Below are 15,066 nucleotides of genomic sequence, written 5' to 3' on the forward strand. Positions count from 1 at the left end.
TGCTCATGTCACACTGTTGTGGCATAGTGCAACATAAACTGTCAGGTGCAAGCATGGTAGAAGGTCGCATTGAGGAACGTGGTGACCACAAAAGACACCTGTAGGACACGATAAATGGGACTCCTATTAGACAAGCACAGGTGACGGCCATGAATTTGGCACTAATATGCATTGTTATACATCATTATGCATTGGTATTTCAGTACACGGATATGTTAGAGACATTCGGCATCATCATGTATAAGATTTTTCAAAGCAAACTGCAGTCACGTATTCTCACTGCAGCTGTGTGAAGTTCTGTGTGAATGTGCCCTCTACTGGACAACATGAGCGCCCACCAAAAACCCCACAATCCCACTCCCTTCAAGTCAATATTTTTATCTTATCTGTTGCGCCATTTTGTAATTAGTGTTATAATCATATTGTAAACAAAGTCCAATCGCTATATTTGTATAAACCTCACTTCCCTGCTGTTAAGGGCTTGTGATCTGTACTGAGCCGAATCAGGAGCTTGTTATAGGAGAAAATGAGAAAATCAGCATTCACATGGATTGCTTTTAAACGGTGAGTAATATTTTGTTGAGCAAAGCCAGGTTTCAGCCATATACGGATGATGATTCACTTTCTGAACATTAATCGTGCCGTCAGTTTACATCACTGCTGATTCGCTCTCATGTCATGCACGGTTGAGTAGACTCCTCAAATAGAATGACCTTAAGATACTTTTGAATGGATTGTATGGAAGGAATATATATATATATATTTTTTTGTATTATTGGTTGTAATTAAACACAAGCCTACCAACTCATAATCACTCTGATGTCTTGTTTTAAGTGAATAAATTTATGCATTTGGCAGTAACGATGTTTAGCATTATACTATTGTCATGATTCTGCCTGCTCTTGTCTTGATTTTCTGGTCTAGGGGCAGAATCATGACAGACCCACGTGTTTTATGTGGAGAGGATCATATTATGGTCAATCAGGACATAATATGCGTTCTCTCCTGTCTCGTCATTTGGCCCTGCCCCTCTCGTTTCTAGTATTGCTCTCCTCCTGTGTCGCATTACCCACACCTGCCTATCGTTATCCCCTTTGTTAGTCTCCCTATATAATACCCTCTTGTCTATTGTCTTGTGCTCGTTCGTTGTACATGTTTCATGCTTTTTGCCATGCCATGTCTTGGAGTCTTTGTCATTGTTATTTGATAGTCTAGTCTAGTCTAGTCTAGTCTAGTCAAGTCAAGTCAAGTCAAGTCAAGTCAGTGTGAGTGTTTTGTTAGTCTAGGTGTTTTTGTAGTTGTAGTTCTTGTCAAGTGTTAGTCTTCAGTTTATTGTGTTCCCTGTTTACCCCCTCGTGGGTTTTTGTTTTGTTCCTGTTTATTATTTATTAAAATCCTGTTTAAACCCTGTTTCGCTGCCTGCACTTGGGTTCTCTTTCCGCGTCCCTGACAACTATACATTGTATCTGAGTATGTGCAATCCCCCCGGGTCGAACCCATGACTTTGGTGTTGCTGGCACCATGCTCTAACCACTGAGCCCCTGAAAAGCATGAATATATATAAGAATTATAGTATAGAGCTTTGGGAAGACCTCATGTAAAATGAGTAAATAATGACAAAATACACATTTTTGGGTGTACTGTTTCTTTATATTTTAAAGCAGAGAGAGAGAGAGAGAGTTCGTATTTTAGTTGTTATGCATTAGGCTGTATGTGTTTGTGTAGGTTGCATCCAAAGGGGTGATTCATATTTCGCGTATTATGCACAAATAGGGAGCAATGCGGTTGCGCAAATCTTTCTAGGCGCCACATCAAGATGGAAATAGTTCTACTTTTCAGAGTACCGGGCGTACACCGCGGGTCATTTGGCTAGAGAAAGCTAATCGGCTTGCGTTTTCTACGCAGTATGAATCTCCCCTAAGGCATTATTGCTCAACATATAAAGCAGTTTGCACATGACCTCACAACACGCTCGCGTACACAGGCGAGTGTGTACTCTGTAACCATTGGTTTAAGTGAAGAGTCACTCACTGTATGTCTTTGACTATGGATTCATGTTTATTCTCTGCAGTCTATTTTTGGTCAGATTAAAAAAGGAAGGATCCCTCTTAGCTGTGAGTGAAGTTTCTACCACCTTACAGAACCACACGAGTCCTCACACGCGGGGCACACATCCATCCTCCACAGCCACGGTTTGGCAGTTTGCTGCCCGGGCTTGTAAACCGACCCATTGGTCTCAGATTCATCTCCCTGAGTTGTTGTAGTAATTTGTCAGTTATAACATCTGCTGTCCTGATCTGAGTTGATCTTAATATATAGCCTCTGCTTGGCTTAGCGAAGATGTCAGCTGAATACGCCAGCTTAGCTCAAGGGATAGCTTCTGGATGTGTTGTGTTTTGGATTCTGGTTCTTACACCGTGTCTACACCAGACGCGGAGGGGTACTTGTTCTAATTGTATTGTCGCGGCTTGTATGGTGACCGCTCAGCATTTTCACCCCTTGTCCCGATGGTGCATATTGAGAATATGTCCCGCATTTTCATTAGTCTGTTTTATTTTAGTTGTCACATTATGAAACTGGTTCTTTAACCCGAAACGCTTGTTTGGGCCATTGTTTATTAACTATTTAACAGCGCAGTGTCAAAAGCAGCAACCTGGCGCACACCAGTGTCCAACAAGCTCATTTTACTGAGAAGTACTTAAATTATATTTCTAAGAAGTACATAAGAAGTAGAGTAATGATGCACTGACCAGAATAAAGTTGCTCTAAGTAGGGCTTTTTCAGCAGAAAAATACACATTTTCTCCTGAATAGTTTTATTTTATACTTGTACGGAAGTCACACCCTCACTAACAGTTGTACTTTCACGTCTTGTTTTCAATAAAACCTAATTTACAAATTTTAGGAAAGTTACAAGACGATTTATAAGATATGACCATACAAAACTATTCAGATGACATACTGCGCCTCACTGAATAATTGTATAAAACTTAATCAATCATAATAAATCATAATAATAATAAACTTGGACCAGTAAAGACAACAAAGTTCTAAAATGACATGAATAATTTGGCATTACCAACTAAACTGAAAAACAGTTTTGACTCAAAATAAAAAAACAAAGAAATTGATATTTTGTAGATATTATGAACCCATTAAAGCAAAGGGATTTTAACGCTGAATTATTTGAGCTGTCCAAATACAGGACACCGCTGAGATCCTCCCGTGCATGTGCGTTTATTGATGTGTGAGCGTGTGTTCATGCTTCAGGCGCACTCCTGCTCAGCCAGGAGTGAAGATTCCCTCACGCGCCGCCCTTGCATTCTCTCTCTCTGTATCAGTGCTCGTAGTGCGGGTGCAGCTCAACCGCTGGGAGAGGAATGTCTCCTATAGAGGAGGAACCCCGGCCATTTCAATCCGATGCTTTGCCACTGTAAGGTCGCGTGTCATGATAACATCTTGTCGCTGATGTTTGGTTGCAAGGTAGGCTTTCACTCTATTCCATCCTGCTGGAGAGAAACGCTGTGGAGAATGTTGTTAAAATTACGCATCAGCACTTTTTCCAGAACAGGGAGTGCTGTTTTTAGCAAGTTCAGGGGGTGTAGAAGAAATATTTAAAGCAGACAGCGTGATAACTGGTGGTGATTTTTGTCTCATGCGGATGCAGATTTATTGGAACTTTGCGTTGCATGTGTCGATTATCACTTGTGCTGTGGGTGATGTGGTGACGTATGAATTGTATTTATCTTACTTTGGGATGCTGTATGCAGTACTGGCAGGCACACAATCCCAGGGTGGTTGTTGTGCTGTTTTTGTTTGTTTTGTGGTCAAATGTGGCCCTTCCCTTAGAGACAGTAAATCCAGAAGACAGGCAGAGTTAAACATGCTGTTTGATGCTGTCAGTTTGGTTTGATTTGTGTTACATTAGGGGAGTACTAATATATTCAAACCTAAAAGTGCAAAATGTATTTTAAGCTTATATTGCTCATATCCCAATTACATCAGTATTATATTATAGTAATATTAATGTTGTATGAGAGTTGAAAATGCGAAATATGCATTATTTTTATATGATTGAATCGCATCTTTTTATTACTTGGTGTATTTTGTGTGTGGCAGAATGGAAACTGATATTGGAGCATACTGTGTAGGGGTGGGGGGATTAGATCCTGCAGTGTAAGCAGTCGCATGTCTTTGCTGATTTAATTAACCCAGAATGATACCATGCTCAAATCTCTGTATTAAGTCGAAGATGTGTTTGGTTGATTTTGAGCGGGGGGCTGGCCGATCCGAGACCCCCCAGAAGGCATTGGGTACGCTCCTATAAATGGTAAACAATTAAGACCTCAACTAAGGGGGTCCTTCAGAATATAAATGATATTAATTACAAATATAACATTTGTGCAGATCAAATATGTGAATAATATTGTGAATAAACTATTTGCAATAATCTAGACTCTTTTTTTAGGTGACTCGTGTCTTTAAAAATGTTCTTCCCCTGTTAGATTCCTGTTTGTGTTTTGATGGTGTGTTATTATTTAGTCTAGTCACTGTCGTTCAAAAGAGTAAGTCTTGTGTTTTGTTTTGCCCCCTCGTGGGAAGTTATTTTGGTTATGTTCCTGTTTACTCCCCATCGTGGGTTTTTTGTTTGTAATTATTACAGTTTTTGTTTTTCGCACACCGGTGCCTGCACGTGGGTTCTTCCCTTCCCAGTTCCTGACAGCTGTAGTGTGACGAAAACATTTTCTCTATTTCTCTATAGTTTGTGTAAATAGCTTCTGCCAACAATGTTGGCTATTTGCACTTAATGTAAATAGACATTGCAATAATATATTTAGAATAATTTTACATATTTTCTATTAAAAACTAGTTTAAAATAAGTTCGAGGATTTGTGGTCAAGCCCCCAAAAAGTCCCTATCTCATGAAGGGGACCCCCTGAATGTGTAGATCTTTTGGCTTCAAATATAAAGTGAGAGGGTCTTGTCTGTTGTTCTTAACCCCTCCGTTCTCTTCAGGCTGAGTGAATCCTGAGAGCTGATGATGATGAGCTCTGGTTTTATCAGGCTGCGGAAAAGGGGTCAGTGCACACAATCATGAAGAGATTCCACACAATCCAGCACAGGGCCTTCAGCCATGCCACCTCATATTGCCATCTTCATCTCAGAGCTCAGAGAGAGAGAGAGAGAATGGGGTGAGGGAACTAGGGAAGGGGTTTGTATCACAGTTGCATGCCAACAATCTTTAGATCTACAGAATGTTGTTTTGGAAAACCCATAACTTCTTCCCTAAAGCATCAAAACATCCAGCGCACACAAGCACATTATTTTGTCCTCGCACAAATGCATTAGTACATTTTGAACATCCTTTGCTGTGGGCCACAAGAGCAGATTGCTATCATATTGCCATGTTGCATAATATGTCAGAATAACAGCCATAAATTGTAAGATATCAGTTGTTGGAGTGTTAGGTTTGACACTTGTGTGAGGGGTGTGAGATGGATTATCACTGCATTTAACACATCAGTTTTACTGTAGACTATACCAGATGAAGTCCAGTCTAGCAGATTGACCAGACTTGTTTTTATGTATGGGAACCTAGTAGTTGTATGGTTAAATATCTTGACATTTAAAGGAGCAAGTGAAGCGTTTATGAAGGCAACGGGGTTGACTGCCTGTTACTTTTACTGAATTGCACTGTTATTTTTTACAGGTTTTTCATGTATAGCCTAATGTAAAAAACAGTAATTTTACAAACAAGTATTTTTGAAATACAGTAAAAACATCAATTTACAGAGTTACAGACTCCTTAAAACTCCTATTTACAATAAAAACCTGTAATAATTTTATGTGTAATTTTAAACCTAATGCAATATACATATATATATATATATATATATATGTACAATTCATAAACTATATTATATATATATTCATTGTATATAAAATATAAACCTAATCCAAGCTGGTTTATATACAGTAAAGCAGCATATTGGTGTATTTTGGAAGTCTGTTTTGGAAACAATGTATAGAATAAAATTCTCGCAAACAGCTTATTGAACAGTGGACATTGTTTTTAGTGTTAACTGGAGATGTAAGCTCAACATGAGCTTAAGAACGACTAGTTTAGGGTTGAGTAGCTTCAACAAAACGACATTTCTCTATTTGCAGAGCTGTAACCAGTGATCAGGCTTTTATATGTTTGTATAGTACTAAAGTGCTATTAATGCATGAGGATGTATTCATCGCTGCTGTAGTGACTCTGTCATGCACACACAGACACACAAGATGTGTTTTTTTGTGCTGCCATGTTGATATTTCTCTGAAATGTTTTTACCTTAAACTACTGTAGATCAGGATATTGTTACATTGTATTATTCTCCCTATTTTATCTCCCTTAAACTTTTCTTAACTCCTTCTTCATTGTACCCTCTATCTCTACAGCACTTTGAATTATTTTCCTAAAGTTTTATACTGTATATGAATAATAGGAATTTGCTTTGTTGACAAATTTCTTACACTGTAAAAAGACAGCCTTCTGTTAGAAATAATACCCTTATAAAGATTTTAAATATTCCTAAAAATCAGGGTTTTAAACAGCTAAATGAGAAATATGAAATGTGCTTTCATCTGATTTTGTGCCAAATAATCTATGAGGTTTACTGTTTCCCAGTTGTCCGCCCTTTATTGTAAAGTTATGACTGGAATATTTGTGCTGGAAAAGTGGCATAAAACGTCTCTACTGTTTTCCTCTGCGGAGGCGGGAAAGAGAGACAGCATACATGAAGATTACATCACAACCCCTTTAGGTGTCTTCTTTGGCTTTAATGAAGCCCACTCGGTCCCACTACCATCTCCACAGCCCACTAACATTATAGTGTTTTCACACACAGGCTGTGGCCCTTGGGGATTTGCATCCTTATTTTGTTTATATATTTGTTTTATTGCTTCCTACATACTTACTTCTCTTCGTTACAGCTGCAACAACATTCAGATTAGCTTCTGGATATTCTCGCAATTTTTGAAGTCTGCAGGTCTATCTGCAAATTATGTAATCTTCAAACAGCACGATGAATGTCCTCCGAGGCCTTCTGGGAGTGTTGAGAGAAGGAAGATAGAAAAATCACTGGAACAAAATACTGTCAAACTTATCGACGGTTAATAAAGCTCAAGACGCCCCTAAAAAGATGATCCAGAAAGCTTCTTTAAGGTTCTAGTGGATGCAGCATTTGGTAAAGAGGAGGATGTTTACACATAATTGTTTGATAGTCGACCTCCAAAACTACATCCCAATCTGTAAATCTGACAATATATATACTGTATATAACAGAAAAGATCAAATAAAGTGTAAAAATAATGCTCGTGGATAGGCCACCATCCCATTTTTTCAGCGCTCTCATAGATTTGCAGTATTCCACCGAGTGTGATGTTTTATGAGTGTGCATTTTATACCGGATGATATTTCCTCACCATTCACAGTTGTAAGACCTGCTATTTGCTCGGGCTGGGTAATTGCGTTTAATAACAGTGCAGAAAGAGAAAGTGAGGGGCAAGAGGAGATGCTGACGGCATGTGAGATGCAAGACAATAGGAGCTTTTATTTAAAGGTGAGCCGTATGTGGAAACCCTGGGGAAAACCGTCTCACCCACCAGTCATTACTCTACATTAACTTCATTTATCTCTGCCTCACTATACAATAACACTTCAATATTCATGTGTGCAGCATTTCATTTAATGGCAATTTAAATAGAGACTGTCCCGAATGCAGTCTATCTGCATAATATAGTTTGTGATATTTGCTGTATACCTAAAGTGCCGCCTTGATGTCTACCGTATACCTTCTAAGTTGGCATCCTAACTAAAAGAACACTTGGTAACACTTCTGTATAGAGGGAAATTCTCTTTTAACTTTTAACTGTTATTAGCATGCCTATTATTGGCATATTGGCTGTTTATTAGTACTTTTAAAGCACATGTTCTGCATGGCCATACTCTTCATCCCTAATCCTACCCAATACCTAAACCTAACAACAACCTTACTAACTATTAATAAGCAACAAATTAAGACTTTATCAGGGAAAAAGTCACAGTTAAGGGTTTGTTAATAGCGAGAATTGTCCCATTGTGTGACCGAACACTTTAGTGACTGATTTATGCATTTTACATGATTGACACAAAAATGGCCTTTAATATCTCAGAGAGCCTTGTTTGTTGTCCAAGATAGCTGCCCAGCCCAGAACTTACACAAAATTCTGGAACTCTTGTAGCTCGTGGAGTTAGTTTTATCATCAGAAGAAATAAAAGTGCTAATGTTCTTAGCATTTGGGCTTCTGAAATGTGAGTATACTCAAGGTACAGGAGACTACACTTAAATATGGAGATTTTCAGCTGTGATGATGTTTACTGTGGGATGCTGGGGTTGGGCTCGGAATGTCAGTAGTAGTGTTTGTCTTGATCTGAAACGCATATCTTGTGGACACGATTTACGTAATACAAGAAAACAAATTTGTAGATTGTGCTCACACACAGTATTAATAAATCATGGGAATGTGAGGCGAAATATTTGTTCAAAATTAGGACGCAAGATTGAAAAATCAATGAACGAAACAACAAATTATTACAATGAATAAAACTTGAGCATGATGTGACTAAAATGAGGGAAATAATTAGTAAAGTGTGATCAAATATTAATATCCCATATTATTTGTAGCCGCAAAAAAATTGCATGTCTTGTGTGAGGTAAAAAAAGTTGGTAAAGTATATATCTGTCTACATTTAGTAGTCACTTTATGTGCTTGTCAGCTCGTCTAAGGCTGTTGTGTTGTTCAACGCTTCTTCCCTTCTTATTATGGTGATAAATGTCAGGTGGCTGGTGAATGACTTCTTTTCCATTATTTACATTGTTCAGTGTACGCAACTGGTTGGTCACAGTTGGACTCCTATGTGTGTTTACAGAACAGGCCCCAGGCTGTACAGGGGTCCCAGCACCAAAGCCATTCTCCAGCATGTGTGAACCCAGCCCTGATGAGCTCCCCCTGGGTGAGACAGACGCCGGGGTCTTGCCGTTCAGAACCCTCTATGTTTTTACTCTGCTCAACCAGAAACCATTCAATGTTACCGTTTCCTGTCAATAAAAGAACAGATTGAATGAATCAGTCCAGCTTAGATCGCATGCATGCACGGATACCTGAAGAAATGCTGCTGTACAACACAAAAGCGCAAACATTTTTAAAGCTTTCTTAGAGCATGCCAACATCAGTTGCTTTTTTATTTTATTTTAATATTTTTTAATCATTTACGGTGTGTGCATGGGGTTGGATGATGTCACCAGGCTCTCACAGAGAAAACATATATCATGCTGAAAACAGCCTTAGCTGGTTAGCTGGTTTTACAATGTCTTAAACCCCTCGGAAATCTGAAAACCAGACCAGTCTAAACCAGCAAGCCAGCTTAGGCCGGTTAAAGACATCTTTTTATTTTCCGACAGGTTGCTTTGAGACCATAAGACATTTTTATATTTGCAGTTGTTTGCTTATCCATCTCACAAGGCATCATTGGCTGAAAGTTATCAGTTCTACTTTTTTGCATTGGACGCTGCAGTGGATTGTGGGATATCTCTCTGCCTCTCATTTGCTGTCTTCCTTTTCATTTCCAAACACAGTACCGATATCAGGATGATGACTCCCCTCCTCCAGAACACGGTTTCCCTAGGCTTACCAATGAGGTCCGGTCCCCGGAGCTGGTGCACGTGTCGGAGAAGAACCTTTCAGAGATCGAGAATGTGCACGGATATGTTTCCCACTCCCACATTTCACCGCTTAAGGTAAGTCAACCTCTCCCGGGTCTGCTCCCATGGTGACCCTCCTCACCTAGCTGTCTCTTTCACTTTCTATCATCTGTGCGTCTGTTTGTGTGTCTGAATGCCTCTTTACGAAAGTCTATTTTTCATTCCATGGTTTCATCCACACTCATTTTAAGGTGTCCAAAGAAAACCGGCATGTTTTTTAATGTTAAGGGTTAGTGTTTATGTAATTTAGATCAGGTTTATGTTTGCACAAAATGATGTTCCCAGATATTAAATATTGTTATATCATTTTTAAACACTAGATGGCACTCAATTGTCAGTTTAAGAGCAGACTCTGGCAACGAGGCATTGACAGTAGTCTATATTTGTCAGACAGTAAAATAATCAGAAAGTTTGCAATACATATATGGACATTTTATTCTATTGTGAGGCATTTTGAGATGGATTTCTCTGTAACAAGCAGGTTTCAATGTTCCAAAATTGCATTTTCACAATTCATCAGTGTAGATAGACCACATAGCAGTTTCACAGAATTGAAGGCTTTGATCAGATATGGCAACGGTAGAGTCACGCTCTTTTCATGACAGCGCAGTGCTTTTTTATTTGATCTGTGGAAATGTATCTGTTTTATAGAACTATGAAGGATTGGGCTGATTTCTGAATTCATATCTCTTGGGCACACAGTGATTTAGACGTGAATCATTCTGGTTTGCCAAGAGGCATTTTACCATAAGAGACGTGATATTTCACCAAAGTCTCTTAAGTTCAAAGAACACTAGAATTTTATGTAAACGTTCACTGTCGTCGGAAATTTCAGTGAGTTTCAATTTGCTTGGACAGAAGGTTATCGAAAATAAATTGTGTCCAGTTTTATATCATGGGGATTTAAAATCAGCTGTGACTACCACAGTGAGCACCTTCCTTTCAGCAACTCAAAAGCTATTCATAAATATTTATCCTTCAAAGCTGTGTCTGTCACAAGGGCAGAAAGTAAACTACCTAATGAGACGAGACTTGAATAACAGAAAAGTTGTTTTGATAAAGATGCATTTTTATGTTCATAGTGTATATATTCATAACAATGTTTGAATCTTATAATCGAATTTTAATTAAGTGCCAAAGGGGCTGCATTTCTGGGGAGATTTCTTAATCTTACACAGTAATGGTCAAAAGGGATGTCCAAGTTTGAAAAATTGACGTCTTTGCTCTTCATTCAAACATTATATTTTACCCCATTTACACACAACGGCTCAACAAGTTTTTTTGTGATATATGACAAGACTTTGTTTTTCAAGCTGCATGATTTACAGTTATACAGTAGTGGGTGCTGTTTTACATCTTTTGAAAGAGTACAGCATTTACAGCCATCTGAATTTGATTTGTACTACATCTTTGACAAAAACATGATTAATTTCTACTAATTTTGAATTTCTGAAGAAAACTTCCCACATTCAGATAAAAAGGTACAAACAAAGATAGAAAATGGCTAGCAACTTTATAAAAAATGGCAGGGAAAGAGTTTAAGGTGTATAAAAATAGTTTGTATGATGTTCAGTAGTTATAAACTGATGATTTTATGAGAAAGAATTTTACACAAAACTTTTGAAAAAACAATTACACACCGCACATACACAAAGCTTAGTTTAGAAGGGCTTTTTAATGTATAAGAGAGGAAGAACAAAAATACTAATAACTTTGCTTTATTTTCTGTGAGCTTTTAGTTTTTCTGTGCATTTTGGGGATTATAAAATAAACCCCATATTAGTTTACCTTAGTAGTTTATAGCTTTTTTGACCAATACATATCTTAGAAGTTTAGTGTTTATCAATTTTAAATGTACGTCTCTCATATTTTGGTTTATTCTACCCTAAGGGCTAACATGTTTGACCACTACTGCACCTGAGACCCTTCTCAATGCAGCCTCTCAAATCTTCCATTCGGATCAGTTGTAGCTGTATTACAAGATTCAGTCATCAGAATGCTGAGCTAGTCCTCGCACTTCTCATTCCACAGACCCTCTGTGAAACACCACAGGGTTTTCTTGTCCTTGTCATGTCAGGGGGTCATTATAAGACACAATAACCTTAGAATAACAGCCTCAGCTTTGCATTCCCATTCAGCCATCTCTCTCTCTTTATCCTCCTATGGTTCATGCAGTATGACTGCGTATCATCCATCTCTCTGTTCCCGTCTCTGCTCTCTTCCCTCCCCGAATGAAGCTAACTTCCCGATGACACTGTTTTGTATTTTCTCGTCTGCAGCCTGCACTGGTTACCCGGTTTGATCTAACATACCCAGGGGTGAACGCAGCAAACTACCTGGCAAGTTTGTGATTTTTATTTTGAATGTGTCTTCCTTCCTTGTCATTCTGTTGTCGTTGTGGTGGTCCATCTGTGCCGAGGAACATAACACGTCAATGTTCCCACACCGTTGTGACATCTGCACGTAATTCTTCAGAGGGTCTGAAATATCAGACTGCTTCGAGCAGAACCTCGCTTTGAAGAAAACCCATTTGTGTAGTGAAATCACATTTATTTAGGAAATATGATTGCCGTCATTCAAATCAATTTATGTGTTGTTCTTTGCGATTCCCGTGATGTTTATGTTTTTGGTGAATTTGTTGTTTAAAGTGATTGCTGCTGATATTTCGATGATCTGCTTTGGTGCGTAGAACTTTTAAAGGAGACTTTTATGTGTTTGTTTGTCTGTGTATGTGGGTGAGAGCGTATGTGTCTCTGTGTGCAGTCTTTTGGAAAGATCTGCCAGTTCTCGCATTAGCAGTAAGTGACAGCACACAGTCTGTATGACAGGTACAGTTTGTTTTCTGGTATCTTCTAATATCACACTGCCTTTCCAGACCCTCAAGAATCTTATAAGTGTGCACACACATCCATGCGTGCACACAAACAGACAAAAGTAAACACCTACACACACACACACACACACACACCCATCCTCCTCAGACTGTCACTTGTGCTAAAGCTATGGCCTCAGTAGACCGTCACCATGACAGCCCGGCCTCTTCAAGCCTTCCTGCTTACGCTAAGGAAGCTCCACTGAAAATAAGCTAACAGCTTCAGCGTATAGAGCTGTCACACCTCAGGATCGATAGAGATACAAGTTAATCCTCGGAACAACAATGCAAGCACAACAAGTTACATTTGTGTAGGAGCTGAAGAGTACAGATGATTTAAGAGCTTAAGCTGACTACTGGAAAACATATTTAATTAAAGGGACAGTTTCTCTTATAATTTACTCATCTTCAGATGGTTTCAATCCTGTATAAATGTATTTGTTCTGCTAAACACAGAGGAAGATATTTGGAAGAATGACAGTGACCAAACAGATCTCATTGACCCGTAGTATTTAGTTTCCTTACTATGGCAGTCAATGAGGGATGAGATGTGTTTGGTTACTGACATTCTTCCACCTATCTTCCTTTGTGTTTAGCAAAACAAATACATGCAGATTGTAGATTCTGAGCAACTTGGGGCTGAGTAAAGGAAGATAGAGTTTGAATTTTTTGGATGGACTGTTCCTTTAATACATTTTTTCGACAAAAACAATCAACTGTTTGATGCTGTTCCTCTATAGGCAGGGAACTAGCCTTTACATTCTCTCTCTAACTGGCTAGACAAATCTGAACTGTGCAGCATACTTTATCATAATAATCAAAAGTCTGACTACACAAGACCAGTAAAAGCTCTCAGTCTTGATGCACTCAATTCAACAGACAAAAGTGTTGATTAAATCACACTCAAATCGACTTCCTTTGCATGTAATTTCCAGCCTCGCCGTCCCCGGAAAGAGTGAGCGTTAGTCTTTCATGCCTAGAGGTGAGCGTGAAATGTAGCTCCATTATTCTTCTGCTGAATCACTGCAGGGCTAAATATTGTGAATCCGCTCATACACCCGTCGTCTGTCTTCAACCCTCGGTCAACCTACTGAAAAGCTGCTTCAACACAATGAGCTGATTGTGCCGCTGCAGAACACCGTCTCGTAGGCTTGACAGGTGGACGGCACGTTATTGATCCCCAGGCTTCCTTATTGAAAAGCCTAACAACGGAAAGCGGACAAGCATCTTCTGGTTCTCATATTAGTCCCCCGCCAGACGAGGCGTCAAGCGAATCGGTGGTTTTAATGAGCACAGTAGGGGAGAGCCATGATATTTATTAGAGGATTCAGTGTGATTGAAAAGCTTTTTCTACCTGAGAGAGCACATTTTAGAAAGGTGGGGAGAGACAGGAAAGGCTCAGGTTAATGGTGATTGTTTGGTTATTTCTGCTCCCTGGGGAAATGATTACTTGGAAATCAGGGCTCCGTCTGCGCACAGGTCACGGTAAAGGACCGGCCTGATTATCTTGGAGATGAGTCTTTGGTGGAAATAAAGATCAGGCAATTATGATGAAAAGAAAAGTGGAAAGGCCTAGATACATAAATTAATACTTAACCTATTACTGTTTGCATGCATTAGGCTCCTGTTAAAATGAGTATTAAAATTACTTATGACAAATTATTGCTAAGGCAAGCATCACTATTATTATTGGTCAAACTTGGGGTTGGAGAAGTGATATTACAACTTGATATTAATGTTAAGTACTAAACTTTGGCGTGTTAATCAGGTGGTTTGTTTTGTAGAGATGTGCTATTATTTTTCCAAAGAATTAGAGGTACATAACAGTAGTGGCCATCTTCTGACAATAAACATAATCGTTCTTTATTCAAACATATCTATTGTGCAATGTTCTATGCATTACAAATTCAGCCATATTATCCTGTAGCCCGAGACTGGTTTCCCACTGGAGCTATGCAGGGTTGAGCCTGGTCAGTACCGAGATGGGAGACATCCTGGGAAAAACTAGGTCGCTGCTGGAAGAGGTGTTAGTGACACCAGCATAGGGGGTGATCACCCTGTGTGGGTCCTCATGCCCCAGTATAGTGATGCGGACAAACTGTCAAAAAACACCGTCCTTCGGATGAGACTTTAAACCGAGGTCCTATCTCATTAAAAATCCCAGGATGTCCTTCGAATAAGAGTGAGTGTGTAACCCTGGCCTACTGGCCAAATTGGCCCATTTGCCATCATCATTGCCTCCTAATCATCCCCATATTTACTAATTGGCTTCATCACCCTGTCTCCTCTTCACCAGTAAGCTGGCGCAGTGTGGCTGCCGTCGCATCATCCAGGAGGATGCTGCACATTGGTGGTGGTTGAGGAGATTCCCCCCTTCCGTGTAAAGCACTTTGAGTACCAAGAAAAGCAC

General features: G+C 39.3%; 1 protein-coding gene across 5 annotated transcripts in view; it reads left to right on the forward strand.

The window, feature by feature from the left end:
- dlg2 (discs, large homolog 2) overlaps positions 1-15,066 on the forward strand; it is a 142,013-nt gene that overhangs the window by 26,510 nt on the left and 100,437 nt on the right. For 2 of the 5 annotated variants that reach the window (XM_079448653.1, XM_079448654.1), the window contains exons 2-4: positions 8,953-9,036; positions 9,659-9,820; positions 12,064-12,123. In XM_079448653.1, coding sequence (XP_079304779.1) covers positions 8,953-9,036; positions 9,659-9,820; positions 12,064-12,123 — 306 coding nt within the window. The remainder of the gene's footprint in view (positions 1-8,952; positions 9,037-9,658; positions 9,821-12,063; positions 12,124-15,066) is intronic. The other 3 variants (XM_079448658.1, XM_079448657.1, XM_079448656.1) reach the window with 2 other exon arrangements.

Source organism: Barbatula barbatula (assembly GCF_947034865.1).
Source record: "Barbatula barbatula genome assembly, chromosome: 24".
NCBI classification, from domain to species: Eukaryota; Metazoa; Chordata; class Actinopteri; order Cypriniformes; family Nemacheilidae; genus Barbatula; species Barbatula barbatula.